The 16,284-nt window shown below is 40.1% G+C and overlaps 2 protein-coding genes across 2 annotated transcripts in view; one reads left to right on the top strand and one right to left on the bottom strand.

Annotated features, from left to right (window-relative positions):
* Positions 1-4,350: 4,350 nt before the first annotated feature.
* The window catches only part of LOC128690417 (L-selectin), a 174,964-nt gene continuing 163,030 nt past the window's right edge, over positions 4,351-16,284 (bottom strand). Inside the window, exons 2-5 of the mRNA XM_053779096.2 lie at positions 10,657-10,770; positions 7,430-7,604; positions 7,039-7,141; positions 4,351-4,710 (exon numbers count right to left, since the gene is read on the bottom strand). Coding sequence (XP_053635071.2) covers positions 4,569-4,710; positions 7,039-7,141; positions 7,430-7,604; positions 10,657-10,770 — 534 coding nt within the window. The 3' untranslated portion in view covers positions 4,351-4,568. The remainder of the gene's footprint in view (positions 4,711-7,038; positions 7,142-7,429; positions 7,605-10,656; positions 10,771-16,284) is intronic.
* LOC128690489 (pulmonary surfactant-associated protein D-like) overlaps positions 7,523-16,284 on the top strand; it is a 32,799-nt gene continuing 24,037 nt past the window's right edge. Inside the window, exon 1 of the mRNA XM_053779159.2 lies at positions 7,523-7,628. The gene's annotated coding sequence lies outside the window, so the exon portion shown is untranslated. The remainder of the gene's footprint in view (positions 7,629-16,284) is intronic.

Here is a 16,284-nt window from a genome sequence, read left to right as displayed (position 1 = left end):
CGTCGTAGGAAGGGAGGGAGGGAGGCTTTAAATATAATAGTTTAACAACGAATCTTTAATGATGATGATGATAATGATGATGATGATGATGATAATAATAATAATAATAATAATAATAATAATAATAATAATAATAATAATAATAATAATAATAATAATAATAACCATACCTGGAGTATAGCTGAAGAAGGTTTCGGGGGTGAACGCCCCCGCAGCCGGGCCTGTGACTAGGCCTTCCGGTGGATCAGGGCATGATCAACCAGGCTGTTACCGCACGTAAGCAGACGTACGAACCACAGCCCGGCTGATCAGGTACTGCCTTTAGGTGCCTGTCCAGCGCCTTCTTGAAGACAGCCAGGGGTCTATAATAACTACAATATAATCAAGCTAACGCTAGATCATTATAATTATTATTATTATTATTATTATTATTATTATTATTATTATTATTATTATTATTATTATTATTATTATTATAATCATAACTAAGCGCTAAACCCGAAAGGGTCATACAGCAAGTGCTAGACCAGAAAGGGTCATACAACACAGTGGAAAGATAAGGTAATTAAGTTTCTGTCGTATTCCATCATCACAGTGCTGAAAGCTGTCAGCCTGAGCTGGAAGACTTCAGTGGAGTCGTGATAGTGTGTGTGTGTGTGTGTGTGTGTGTGTGTGGAGGAGGGGAGGCTGTCAGCCTCAGCTGGAAGACTTCAGTGGAGTTGTGTCAGTGTGTGGGAGGGGGAGGCTGTCAGCCTGAGCTGGAAGACTTCAGTGGAGTCGTGTCAGTGTGTGTGTGGGAGGGGGAGGCTGTCAGCCTGAGCTGGAAGACTTCAGTGGAGTCGTGATAGTGTGTGTGTGTGTGTGTGTGTGGAGGAGGGGAGGCTGTCAGCCTCAGCTGGAAGACTTCAGTGGAGTTGTGTCAGTGTGTGTGTGGGAGGGGGAGGCTGTCAGCCTGAGCTGGAAGACTTCAGTGGAGTCGTGATAGTGTGTGTGTGTGTGTGTGTGTGTGTGTGTGTGGAGGAGGGGAGGCTGTCAGCCTCAGCTGGAAGACTTCAGTGGAGTTGTGTCAGTGTGTGTGTGGGAGGGGGAGGCTGTCAGCCTGAGCTGGAAGACTTCAGTGGAGTCTTGTCAATGTGTGTATGTGTGGGAGGGGAGGCTGACAGCCTGAGCTGGAAGACTTCAGTGTAGTTGTGTCAGTGTGTGTGTGTATGGGAGGGGGAGGCTGACAGCCTGAGCTGGAAGACTTCAGTAGAGTCGTGTCAGCGCGTGTGTGTGTATGGGAGGGGGAGGCTGTCAGCCTGAGTTGGAAGATTTCAGTAAAGCCATGTCAGTTTGGGGGACGAGCGGCTGTCAGCCTGAGCTAAGAGGCTTCAGTAGAGTCGAGTCTGTGTGTGTTGAAAGGTGTGGCTGTCAACCCGAGCTGGAAGACTTCAGTAGGGTCGTGTCAGTGTGAGGGAGGGTGCGGCTGTCAACCTGAGCTGTGAGGCTTCAGTAGGGTTGTGTCAGTGTGTGTTGGAAGGGCAACTGTGAGCCTGAGCTGGGAGGCTTCAGTAGGGTCGTGTCAGTGTGTGTGGGAGGGAGCGGCTGTCAGCCTGAGCTGGGAAGCTTCAGTAGGGTCGTGTCAATGTGTGTGGGAGGGAGCGGCTGTCAGCCTGAGCTGGGAAGCTTCAGTAGGGTCGTGTCAGTGTGTGTGGGAGGGAGCGGCTGTCAGCCTGAGCTGGGAAGCTTCAGTAGGGTCGTGTCAGTGTGTGTGGGAGGGAGCGGCTGTCAGCCTGAGCTGGAAAGCTTCAGTAGGGTTATGTTAGTGTGTGCAGGAGGGTGCTGTTGTCAACCTGAGGTGAGAAAGTTCCGTAGGGTCGTGTCAGTGTCTGGAAGAGAGCGGCTGTCAGTCTCTGCCAGGAGGCTTCAGTAGGGTCGTGTCAGTATGTGTGGAAGTGTGCGTCTGTCAGTCAGAGCTGGAAATCATCAGCAGGGTCATGCAGGTTTGTGTGGGAGAGTGCGTCTGTTAGTCAGAGCAGGAAGACTTCAGCAGGGTCGTGTCAGAATGTGTGTGTGGGAAGGGCGGCTGTTAGCCTGAGCAGGGAGGTTTCAACTGGGTAGTGTCAGTGTGTGTGGGAGGGGGCAGATGTCAGCCTGAGCTGGAAGACTTCACTAAAGTCATATCAGTGTGTGAAGGGCTGTCTGACTGAGCTGGAAGGTCTGGAAACCAGACTCCTTTGAGCGGGCTATCAGACTATTTCTTCTGGGGAGGAGCATCTGACTTTTTCTTCCGAGATGGGCATCCTGTGCTCCATCCTGGCTAGATACAGGGGATGTGGTTAGACGAAAGGTGAGAATTGTCCCATGAAGGAAGACCCCACAGCAGCGGTGAAAGAGGATGGTCCTGTGGTTAGAGGCAGCGGTTGCATAGGATAGGATAGGATGCAGGAGGTACTGCATCCTACTGGCCTCTTCAAAACCCAGTTTCAACGTAGAGCGTATCATTCCTCACGATGTGTTGTGTGTGTGTATGTGTGTGTGTGTGTGTGCACCACGCACACACATGCACACACACACACACACACACACACACCCGCACTTGATAAAGCACGTCAAGAAACTAGAGAAAGTACAAAGGTTTGCGACAAGGTTAGTTCCAGAGCTAAGGGGAATGTCCTATGAAGAAAGATTAAGGGAAATCGGCCTGACGACACTGGAGGACAGGAGGGTCAGGGGAGACATGATAACGACATATAAAATACTGCGTGGAATAGACAAGGTGGACAAAGACAGGATGTTCCAGGGAGGGGACACAGAAAAAAGAGGCCACAATTGGAAGTTGAAGACACAAATGAGTCAGAGAGATAGTAGGAAGTATTTCTTCAGTCATAGAGTTGTAAGGCAGTGGAATAGCCTAGAAAATGACGTAGTGGAGGCAGGAACCATACACAGTTTTAAGACGAGGTTTGATAAAGCTCATGGAGCGGGGAGAGAGAGGGCCTAGTAGCAACCGGTGAAGAGGCGGGGCCAGGAGCTAGGACTCGACCCCTGCAACAACAAATAGGTGAGTACACACACACACACACACACACACACACACACACACACACACACACACACACACAAACACACACACACACACACACACACACACACACACACACACACCGAGCATGTCTCCGGAAGCACACATCAATCAGATAACTGCTGCAGCATATGGGCGCCTGGCAAACCTGAGAACAGCATTCCGATACCTTAGTAAGGAATCATTCAAGACACTGTACACCGTGTATGTCAGGCCCATACTGGAGTATGCAGCACCTGTTTGGAACCCGCACTTGATAAAGCACGTCAAGAAACTAGAGAAAGTACAAAGGTTTGCGACAAGGTTAGTTCCAGAGCTAAGGGGAATGTCCTATGAAGAAAGATTAAGGGAAATCGGCCTGACGACACTGGAGGACAGGAGGGTCAGGGGAGACATGATAACGACATATAAAATACTGCGTGGAATAGACAAGGTGGACAAAGACAGGATGTTCCAGGGAGGGGACACAGAAACAAGAGGCCACAATTGGAAGTTGAAGACACAAATGAGTCAGAGAGATAGTAGGAAGTATTTCTTCAGTCATAGAGTTGTAAGGCAGTGGAATAGCCTAGAAAATGACGTAGTGGAGGCAGGAACCATACACAGTTTTAAGACGAGGTTTGATAAAGCTCATGGAGCGGGGAGAGAGAGGGCCTAGTAGCAACCGGTGAAGAGGCGGGGCCAGGAGCTAGGACTCGACCCCTGCAACCACAAATAGGTGAGTACAAATAGGTGAGTACACACACACACACACAACAGTACAGTGTCAAATTCGGCTCCACACGCAACTGAAGTGTAATGGGCTGCCTTACACTTGGACTTCTGGTGGCAAAACTTCTGGTACTCAGACTTGTACAAGGAAAGGGAGACATACGACTTCACATCGAATTCCCTCCACCCAATATTTAGGTACATGGGCAAGTACGGTTGGTAGAATGTGAGAGCTAGTCAATTAGTGTTTACCTGAAAAGAGCATTTGGCTAACTGCCAAAGGTACTCAGTATTCGGGTAGTAATGGACGAGGGCAAACCTACAACAACACTAAGAACTGCACAACATCAGTCATCACCTCTGGAACCGATGGTGAGCTCGGATAGTATTTCTGCCGTCATGAAGCCGCCAGATGAATCGCTCAGCGTGCTAACAAGAAGGCGAAACAAATAGTTGTAGCCAGGGAGACTTAACTACCTACCTCAGACTTATTTTTTAGTCTGATTTTGATCTTGCATTTTCGTGTATTTCATCGCGTTTTCATATTTCATCTTAGGTAAACAGACTGTGTTCGATCTTCATTACTTGATATTTATTTTTTTCAACAGTAAATTTGTGTAAATACATTTAGTAAATAAATACATAATTAGTGGAATTGCAAAGTTCTCCTTGAGGCGCAGATGGCAGGCACGACATGGAGAGAAACGGTGAGAACTCCAGAATCGTTGGGTGAAACTCAAATCAGTAAGATCAGTAAGGTGAGATAGTTGAGGGTGGAAATGTGTTAGGGGATTTATGCCCGACGTTCACATATGACTGGCTTCACGTGGTGGCAGGCCACGTCGTGCCACTTAATGCCATCGTTGTAGAAGTTGTTGAGGATGGCCAGGCAGTTCTCCTGACCCTCGCGGTTGTCTGGTTGAGGTCGACGGAATCTGAAATAAACATTACATTGTTTAAATTTCTTCAGATTATTCATGATAATCTGGGTGCTGCTTAATATTACAGTAAAAAAAATTTGTGCCTATTAAATGTTTCTGTATTGTGCATGATTTTCCTCGTACTCTCTGCTCAGTTTACATCCTGTGGGTATGTGTACTCATGGTGCTATACTCATCTAGCTATGCAGTTGAGTGCAGAGCTAATACTCCTGACTTACTTAAACAATTAAACAACTTCTGACCCTGTTCAGGTTCATTTCTGTCTAGTTCTGATCCCTCCCATATTAACTCTCACACTCATATAGCCAGTGAATATCTACTAGTGCATCGTTATTCTGACTTCGCTTTACCAATGGTTTAATTAACCCTTTACATCCAGTTTGGTGACAAATGCTTAAAAATTAAACCTTTTAAAGTTTCCATTATTTTCATGCTACGTTTTGATAAAATTGATGTTGAGTAAGAGGGTTTCTGTTAGGTAGGATGAACTCGTTTTGATTATTTCTTAGCTCTGGTCTCCCCTCAAGGGAGGTGAGGGGCTCTTGATCTAGGGAACTGGATCTATGCTCCAGTTCCCTGAATTGAGCTTGAATACCATCCACCCCCCCCACCCCCAGGCGCTGTATAATCCCTACGGGTTTAACGCTCCCCATGATTATAATAATAATAATAATTACTTCTAGACCCAAAAGCACTGTTTTTCTGATGACTTTCGAAGCTTTTCTCTGTTTTCACCTCTAGCTGCTATTTTTTCGCTCATTTTTCTAAAATTACATTATTTCACAACGATGCATTTCACAATCAATCTCTAAAATTCGCTTTCACAACAATACTACACATTAATTTCTTACTGTATATTATGTTTGTGTGTAAATGTGTGTCTAGAGATGTTCAGTTCAGTATGGGAAGTTTAACCCAACATTACAAAATAAAGTTAGGATGTGAGATTGTACAGGTAACTTGCAGCATTAATGTTCCTCTTAGTTAATGCTTTAAAACTACTTACACTACTTACACGTTTAGGTATTTTATTAAACCCGTGATTTCCCTCTGGTAACCTTTGGTCAATTTCTTAATCGTTTCTATTGATATGGAGTGCTATTTTTTTCTGCATTAACATTACTAACATTCAATATCTACCCTATTAATTTAATGACTTCACTATTTACAGCTTTGCTATTACCTCTGATTTCCTGTGTATTTTTTAAGTTTTATCTGTTGCTGACAGCATGAACGGATTTTAGGTTCTTCCAGATCGCTTATTTGTGAGAACTTAGTGTGGGTGGGTAGGGTTGGGGGTATTCTATATTTATCACCTAAGTTATTGCACCAGAAGTCACTTCCACCTTTAAAATTAAACTTCTGTCAAGTTTTCTTCCAATTACGTAAACTGGAATTTTTTTTAGTTCAGACAAGATTGTTAAGAGACGAAGTATAAAGTTGAAGGTCTGTCATCCTTGTCAATAATTTACTCCACTTTGAGTCTTGTGTATGGATAGTTACCATTTCTTTAAGAAAGAGCTATTTATCTTTATTTTTAATAGCTTTCCATTGCTTATTTATCACATTTGTCACTAATATAAATGTATACTTTATAACATCGATCTCACTAATGTGATGAACCTCGTGTTAAGGACCAAACAAGAAACTGTGCCATTCCAACTGTTTTTTTATAAGCGTTACGGGCAAAGGATTGGCATGATGGTTAAGTAGGTTGTAATTTACTTTCCATTAGAGGTCAACCATGTTCTAGTTTGTCTCTGGTTTCCCTCGTTCTTTCAATGAGGTTTCTAGGTTGGTTTAACTCTAGCAACCATTTTGATTTTGCTAATCCAAGTTTCATAGTAGCCTGCTATCCTTCCTCTATCACCAAATGTAACATAGGTCAACCAGCGGTATATACTGTTGTGGCCACCTACTGGGCAAACACTTGCCCCAACTTTCTCAGGTATCTTTAGACAATTTGCCGAGTCCTCACTGTTGAACTGGCACCAGTGAGCAGGTAGTATTATGATTAAGACCCATAGCATGGGGCTTTTCCATGTTGCGAAAATTTTATGAACAAGATGTAGTCAGTTTACAGGCAGGTTTAATATTTAGTAGACAGGTTGAGTTCTGGTATTGAACACAAAGCGGCACAACAGCTTATGGCCTCTCATACCGAGATTTCATCGTGGACGCAGGTATTCCCTGGGCCATGCTTTTTACTTCTCTTGTTACCTTTGTCCGAATCTGCAGTTTCTAACGTAATCTTCAGCGACATTAAAGCAAAGACTCACTGTCCCTGACTACGCAGAATGCGTAAGTTAGTGTGCAACTTACCCTCCTGTGTGTGACCAGTCAGCAACACTAAAAGGCTCGCCATTCTGCCATCTGAAGCCGTTGCCAGACCTTATACCACCAGTCCAGGTGTATTGCAATCTTTCTGTGTGAACATTAGAGAAAAGTTTACTAAGAAATTAAGAAATTAAACGAGTAAAGTGTATTAATGTCAATTATAATTCATATATGGATTCCTCTATGTAAACAACAATCCTCACATTAATAATTAAGTTTCCCCTAAGTAAAAGTTGTGCGATTTGTTGCAGCCTCGTTATTAACGTATCCTTCACTATGTAAACATTGAAGCAGCACTTCAGAACATGAAACATGGGCATATGTAGGTTAAAATATAGAGGAAAATACATAAATCTGAAAACCAAGAGCCACTAACCTCTCCCAACGATGCTATTTATGTACGCGACTTCGTCAGGGGAACTGATACCCACGGGTTGCCATCCTCCGCCCAGACTTGTACACAAGCTGGCAGCGGCATTACCAGTGTACGTTCTGCCACCGTCGTGTCTCCAAGAGTAGTAGTACTCACTGCCACCACGGACGTCATCTGCCTACATACAAAAAAATGGTAGAAGGTAAGTAGACTAAATACTTTGTTACAACGCCTTAAGCCATTAAACTTTGACCACGATTAGAAGTTTACTGACGACATGTACGTAAGTATAAAGCTGGTTATAACTATGACCATAATTTTTAAAGGGGTGGACCGGTAAGCCAGCGGAAATCCTCGGTCAGATGACCAAAAGTTCTAATGGCAGGTCTTTATCTAAGACCCGCATCAAGAAATACTTGTTCTGTTTCCTGACGAACCTTACCTAAGCTAACTGACATGTACGTATATTTACTACTATACATGTACGTATATTTACTACTATACATGTACGTATATTTACTACTATACATGTACGTATATTTACTACTATACATGTACGTATATTTACTACTATACATGTACGTATATTTACTACTATACATGTACGTATATTTACTATTATACATGTACGTATATTTACTACTATACATGTACGTATATTTACTACTATACATGTACGTATATTTACTACTATACATGTACGTATATTTACTACTATACATGTACGTATATTTACTACTATACATGCGGCAGAGATGCATGGAATTAAGGCAAAATGCTGAAAACTAATGAAAATTTAATAAATCAGAGTGCACGCTTTCCAAAAATGAAATTCGATGCAGTAGCTACCCGTGTAGTGATTACTATGGACATTCAGGTAATTTTAGGTGGCTCCGTAATAAGAGCCATAACAGCCAATTTTCAAGTTGCACGAAATATTGTAAGACTTTAAAATACTTAGATTACGATACAACACTGATTTTAAGAGAATGATCAGAGGACGAGTTAAAATTTATCGTGTGTGTGGAATATTTTGAGAATTTTCCTGCGATTTGTGTAAAAATTTATGGGGATAATAATGTTTAAATGAAATCGTGAAAGTGTATATCTTCAGTGACTTTTAAAAGATGTTCTGGGACATGAGACCCAATACTCTCAAAAATTTCTTTATATTCTGTAAGGAGTTGATTAAGTAAAGTGAAAATTGTTGTAATTTAAAGTTAATTAGTATTTCAATAATGAAAGTGTTAATGAGATAATTCAGAAGATGTATTGGTACACAAAACGTTTTGAGGGGATAATCAAAGATGGCGTAATGTGTACATTGTTCCGATCAGTGGTGTAATTAATCATACTTAATCGAAACTGAAAGAAATAGTATCAACCTAAATTAGGTACTATGAAATAAGTTAAAGTGGAGCAGATCTGGAATAATACAGATATAGAGACCAGTCATCAGAATAATGCCGATGAAGATGAAATAAAACGCTGTGTTATCTGGATGAAGAATAGTGTCCTATATAATTTTCTAATTATGAACTTAATCTATGTAAATAATCACTCAGACAAATTACTTATGTCAAGCCAATCAATAATCCTTAATATACAGTCCACTTTTAATACAGTGTTACTGGCTTGAAATATTTTATTTAATAAAGATTCAAGAACTATGTGTTAATATAAGATCTAAACGTGAACTGGGGAGCTGAGACGGTGGGCATTGAAGGAGTAATTTAGTGACCCATTATTCCTCAACTCCCACATGTTACCGAGGTACATCAATATTAGTATAATCTGTTTTAGACTTACCAGAGTTCTCCCCAGTTATGTGTGTATGAGAAATATTAATTCAGGATTGTACCTGTGAAATTAATACGCGTAATTTCTCGCAGTGCAGAAGCTTAGATAAAGTCAAACTTCTGTTTCAGGTGACCTATTTGAGAGGATAATCGATTGTAAATTTATAGTAATTTATTATTAAACAAATTTTAAATGTTAGATTTTATTGTTCTGTATTGAATTCGTCTTGTTAGTAAAGAAATGGAAAAGAAAATTCTGATTTTTGTAATTATGTTTTGAGAGTTGATTAGATCAGTTTCCCAGGAATTACATAAGAAGTTTGATTCAAAATTATACCCACATTTACAATTTTTACATTAATATTCTGCCTTCGTGTTGAAGTAAGTGGAATATGGAGAGGGAATTTACGACAGCTATTTATCTTATTATCACTAGCCTATCCAGCAGTCTTAATCTTTCCGTGTTTGTGTACACACCTAGTTGTGGTTGCAGGTGTCGAGTCACAGCTCCTAGCCTCGCCTCTTCACTGGCCGCTACCAGGTCACTCTTCCTGCTCCATGAGCTTTATCATACATTTTCTTAAATCTATGTATGGATCCTGCCTCCACTACATCATTTCCCAGACTATTCCACTTCCTAACAACTCTGTGACTGAAGAAATACTTTCTAACATCCCTGTAATTCATCTGAGTCTTCAGCTTCTAACTGTAACCACTTGTTGCTGTGTCCTATCTCTGGAACATCTGTCTCTGTTCACCTTGTAGATTTTTCTCATTATTTTATATGTCCTTATCATATCCCCTATATCTCTCCTGTCCTGTGTATGTGTGTGCGTATTTACATGTTAATTGCAAGGGTCGACTAGGCGCCTGACTGCCTCTAACTTACCGAATTTAAAGAGCAAGATATATGCGACAGATGAGTATCTTTATTGCACAAGTGTCTTAATGTTTAACTGTCGGTATTTTATACTATTCTCAACATTACAGAATTTATTGACTCAGCCTCGTGGGCCATCATACTTATTAAAAGTACAGTGAGACTGTCTCCACCCTTGACCAAATTATTCCACTGTCTGATCACCCTGATGCTCAAGAAATTCTTTCGACTTACCGTTCAGTCCAAACATTAACTATACTATAGTGTACCAGCTTCTCGAACTGTTTCATCCCACCTTATCAAGACCAGAGAATGGAATGTTAAGTCTTCCCTAGTTCCTATGTCCTTTAATAAATCTAGGTTCTCTCCTAAAATATCATTTTGCCTTACTCTGATATCTGAATCCCAGTGAACTTTCTCCAGTTCTTTGACTTGCTGAATCAGACGACGGTTCCACGTGTTGTGTACGTGGGTGTAGGTTTCATGTGTGTGCCATGTGTGCTACCTGTGCCTAATTTAAGAAGTAATACTAAAAATTATAGCAAACTTACCTGAACGCCAAATCTCTGAGGTGGGCCCCTGAAGAACTGCCTACCAGGGGACCTGAACTGTTGAAACTGACACGCAGCCAACCCCACCACAGTGGCCAACAATACAAACTTCATCTGAAAAATAAACCGAAAGATAATATCGCTTCTATTGAATGTCCTTCCCGTGTTGGGTCACTTTACCCAAGTGGCAGAACTTGTGCTGTCGACCTTCCTGACCTTACCGGAGTTTGATCCCAACGTTCGTGAAAAAAATTTTCTCTCTATTAAAATTTGCTGTTCCATTTTCTATGACAATGTATGGATATGATTTGTTATGGTATTTATTAATGCTATAGTAAATTCTATCTAATAAGATTAAGTTAGTCATGACATCAATTGGAATTAGTACTAAATCTGAACGATTTCGCTAAAATTAATGAAAATCATGTTATTTTTTAAACTAAATCTGCATAAATCGATGAATATTTAAAATATGAAGAGGCTTTCTCAACAACGTACTAAGTTAATTTTTTTATGAAATTTCTCAGTTTTACTCCGGTGTTCTGCACTTCAGGGCAATACAAAATCAGTTTTATATTTTGAAATTCATAGCTTGAAATAAAATAGCAATTTAGAAGTGCTATAAAGTTTAGCTATAAAATTTATTCAGCATGAGTCGACTTGATGTTCATGATGGTGTTGGGAGCATGGAGAACATGCACTCGAGGTTCATGATGGTGTCGGGAGCATGGAGAACATGCACTCGAGGTTCATGAAGGTGTCGGGAGCAAGGAGAACATGCACTCGAGGTTCATGAAGGTGTCGGGAGCAAGGAGAACATGCACTCGTAGTTTGTGAAGATGTTGGGACACTCGCAGCCAGACTTAACATCCTGACTGACAACTTGTCTGCAGAATGATACAGTAGAAACTAACATTGCTGCTCTGCCGTCGCTTCCATGACAGTTTGAGGTAAAAAGTGACTAGGAGAGTGAATAATATCCTTCCTCCAAAAATCTGTTGAAAAGTGCAGTTACTCATTGTGATTATTACACCACGACCCGTCCTGTTAACCACAGTTATCAGGGCACTGGTGTAAAACAGTCAAATGGGCGACTGTTGAGGGCGCTTGGAATTGTTTCAATTGTAATTCGCCGTCCAGGTTCGGGATTTCGTCCATTTGGTTCAAGACCATGTTTAAAATTTAATTTTAAAAATGTAACGTGGTTAAGTACAGAAGAAGTTTTCTGCATACTGCAGACTGAATGTTGATAATAACTCACAAGACGAGGGAGTCTGGTGTTTGCGACCAGTTGTAAGACGATATATAAAAAGGTTACATTTCAGTTTGAAAATAAGTCTGCATATCAATTCTGTATACGTAGTTTTTGACAGCTGCGACACATTCGTTGATAGAAATACACTGGTGTGCCAAACATACCGAAGAGTTGAGGTGTGATAATTCTTCAGTGATGATGTAGTGAGTCCCAGCTACTCACCACCACTTACCTTAGCGAGAATGTAATTGGTTTAAGACAGCAGCAACCGTCTTATATACCACTCTTCTGGAGTAGGTGAAGGCTGTTCCTGGCATCCGACCGGAGAGAGACTAGCCATTCAGGTAACAAGTCTTCTGGGATTCTAAACATTTTAACTACTGTCTTACATGATAGTTAAAGTTAACATAAGTCACCAAAATAATGAAAATACGTTTAAAGAACCAAATGCAATATAGTAGATTATTAATAAATTCTACATCAGACAACAGCCTTCGGAATTAAAATGCTATCAGTGCGCTTCCGCTTTCTACATCCTTGTGGTCTTTCCTGCTGGACATTAAGAGTGTCAGTCTTACATGGTACTCTGTCCTTACTTTCAGTGATATTCTTAGTGGTTTCTAGCAAAACTGAACTTCCCTCTACTAACACACAAATGCTGTTTTTCTTTAAGTTACGTTTGGTCAAGTTAAACTTTGTAAAACTTCAAAGCACTTGAATACAAATAATCAAATATAGGAACAGTGGCCACACTTCCTGATGTTGCGGTGGCTGAGCAGAATCACCAAACTTAAACCTGCACTCATAACACTGGGTGAGAGAACGAGTTACCTCGGGTCTCATCTGTTATAAATGTTGTAGGGGTATATATGTTATTATATTGTATGACTGAGCGTAGGATATCCTTTAGTAGTTTAAGATACAGCGACCTTTTTTTTTTTACAAATTCTGTTAATACTGTAACCAGATGCATTTCGATAGCTAAGTGTTCAGAGGAAAGTGTCCCAGTACTTCATAACTCCAGTCCCCTGGGCCTCAGTGCACGCGATTAGTAGTGTAAAATATCCAAACGTTAAAAAAGGGCAAATTAGAATATATGCAGGCCAAATATAATTAAAGATTCTCACAGGATCCAAAGACTAATGTTCTAAGATGCGTGGCGCATTAAGTATTAAGCCGCTGAAATGGTCAGAACAATATTTAAGCTTTTACGTTTTTCCCAGAAAAGCAAATTACCTTCTACGCAGGCGGCTAAAATCGGTCCAAATATTTTTCTAAGACTGACCAGCTTCCAAGAAAGTTTTATGTAACTTTAGCGTACATAACATACAAATTTTTCACAATTGTTTTAAGGACAGATGTCATAGGCTTGTAACACCAAAGATAATCAGATAAAATCACAACGACTTTATTCTCATCAGAAGAAACATTCACCAATTATTTCACAAAAATTAGTAGATTAATAAAATTATCCTATGATAACTTATACATAACATGAATAGACCGAAGAAAATATCATCATTAAAAATTTAAAAGCTGACTAGACGATGCATTTTCCAGTTATCCCACAGAATCCAACAAAATTTGCGCCTACACAGGCTAATCCCAAGGAACGTTACTCGTGTCTTCCACATCGCTAGCCATTCTTGATTTCTCCAGATCTATCCCACGACCGCTCAGCTGCTGGGTTAACCTGGCTCGATACTACAACTAAGAACACTCTTCTTCAGCGCTATTCTTCGCCTGTCCGGTCTTCCCAGCTCACCCCATTGGGATTTTACCTCTCATTCATTCATTCATTCATTCATTCATTCATTCATTCAGGAACGTTCCCCTCCACTTCAACCACTGACGATTGTTCTACGTAACTCAGAGAAAAGCGCTAAATCCGTACTAGTTATATAGCGCCTGTGGAATCGAGGGGAAGACAAGTCCAGTTCCTTAAATCAAGAACTTTTCCAGCATCAAGGCATGATGAGGATAAGAAAGTAGGAGAGTGGCATCACCACCAAGAAATATTCGAACCTGCTGAAATTTTGCAGCCGATTAGAGGAACCAGTTTTTATTTCACTCGAAGCGTCATTTAGGATTGACTTATGTAGCATTGTGCAGAAAGACCCATGAATCTTACCCATGATTCATTACACCAGCTGTAGAAATTTGAAGCCGATCGAATACTGCGTTCTCGAGTAAAACAAATTTGTGAGCGAACGATAAATGGCCAAAAAAATGGCACCGACAACCCAAAATTAATACAAAAATATTTCTTATTAAGATAAAACAATATTCCAGCTCGAAAATTTTCAGAAGAGGCCTTAATAAAATTGATAAATTGAAATTTACACAAGTTAAAGCGAACAATAAGCAATATTTAAATGGAAGTCCCAGCTGGGAATGGGTTCTACAAATCTGGGCATCGGAAATGTGAACACCTCGCTTGTTCCAAGAATCTGGTCACCGTTTCCAGTGACCAAATTAAAAAAAAAATCAAGCAGCAGCATAAGAAGCCCTTCAGAGATACCTAATTATCATTAGTAGTGGCGCAAAGGAACTATGTCCATTAGTATCGGTACAAAGACACCATCTCTTAATTAGTGTATACGCAAAAACACTATCCGTTCATTAGTATTTGCGCAAAGACACTGTTAATTGGCTCACTATGTTAACTAATATATGTTAACTAATATATGTTAACTAATATATGTTAGCTAATATATGGACTAGAAGGGAAATCTGACGAGCAGGTGAACCAAAGATTAAGAAATCACTACTTCAATATTTGTTAGCTAAATACACTGCACTAGACAAAACTAGATTAAAAATTACCATAAGGTGCACGAGCCAGAATTTAAAGAATTTACTGTTACACATCTATCAAGTTTAGATACAAGCATAATGTTATGCTTGCTCAGGCGCCCAGAACGGCCGAGCCAAGGATGACAAACAGCTGCGTTCCAGTTTCCAGAGTGGTGTTAAAGTTTGGCGTTCTAGTGAACTGGCCACCTACTTTAGAAAAAAAGTAAAATATCCCCAAGGCTATGGGTAGTCTTGATAGTGAGAAGTTCACTGCGTGAATCAGAAGAGAAAAATGTAAATGGTCTACTTGGCAGATAGGCTAGGAGTTGTTAGTACAGCCAGTATGTGTTTGTAGGGATTAAAAGTCAATTTTATATTTTTTTCTTGAATGTTTCATTTATCTATATAAAATTGTGCTTGTAAGTATTATACAGTCCACAATATATTAAACAGTATATTGCATTATTCTCTGATACAGTAAGGTGTAAATATTCCATATAATTTGAAGTTATTATGGTATCAAAATGTTGGCATTACAGAGGTGTGTAGTCGAAGGATGATTGTCTAACCTAACCAGGATGTGAATAGCCCCTTGACCAGTAAAATGGTAAAGACTATCCTTTATATTCTACACTGTATGAATAACAGTAAGCACTTAAATAGTGGATAACAGCATAATAAAAAAATAATAAGTCAAACCCTTTCAGTGCTAAAATAGGGGAACCTCTTGTTAAACTTGCCTGCAGCGTCGTAAATAAGCTTCATTCATATAACAGTAACCTGTCGTCTAAGAGGTGAGGTTGCTAAGAGTTCACTACTGTGCACCTTTAGTGAATCTTATACCATAGAGATTGTTTACCACATTTCATTGGTTAAGTTGACGTTAAGCCTTCCCACACACGAGGGTCATTGAATCTGCAAGTCAACTGCTGATATATCAAGAGAACTTTAAATCTCAAACTGGGCTTATTTGATGTAAGTAAACCTAGCGTCTATAGGCAATCCTTTATGTGCAAAATATGTTATTCCTCTCACTGCACGCTGAGATCCATTCATCAGAATATATACCAAGCAGCCTATTTATTATTGTAGGTATATTCGACTCGTGTACTGAAGCATTTGCACATTTTTCAACTTTGAAACTGGAAACACCACGTGAAAAGTGATATTTGAAGAAATATTGGTATTTCAGTATTTTACGAAGAGTAAATTTACAACTACTGTCTATAGAAAAAAACAAACATTTACTGGCTTAAGTTCGAATTAGCTTCTTCACCCCAGATATAAGGGGGAAAATAAATGTTAGAACACCTGCTATTAGTCCTATAAAAGACTTTGAAGTTATTCGATAACAATGTATAGACAGTCTTTGAATGTATTTGTATTGTTTCCAATCAGCTACAGTAGTCTAGAAGACGCCATGTCATGGATAACATGATCACATTTCCACTAGAATAACATGACAATTGTAGTGTCCGTCAGGATAACATGATCACTATTGATGTCTACCAGGGTAACATGATCACCATTGTGTCTACCAGGATAGCATTATCAGCGTAATCTCCAACAGGATAACA

The sequence above is a fragment of the Cherax quadricarinatus genome, chromosome 29 (genome assembly GCF_038502225.1).
Source record: "Cherax quadricarinatus isolate ZL_2023a chromosome 29, ASM3850222v1, whole genome shotgun sequence".
NCBI lineage: Eukaryota > Metazoa > Arthropoda > Malacostraca > Decapoda > Parastacidae > Cherax > Cherax quadricarinatus.
Note: the sequence above shows the minus strand (reverse complement) of the source record. Positions and strands in the feature narration are given on the sequence as shown.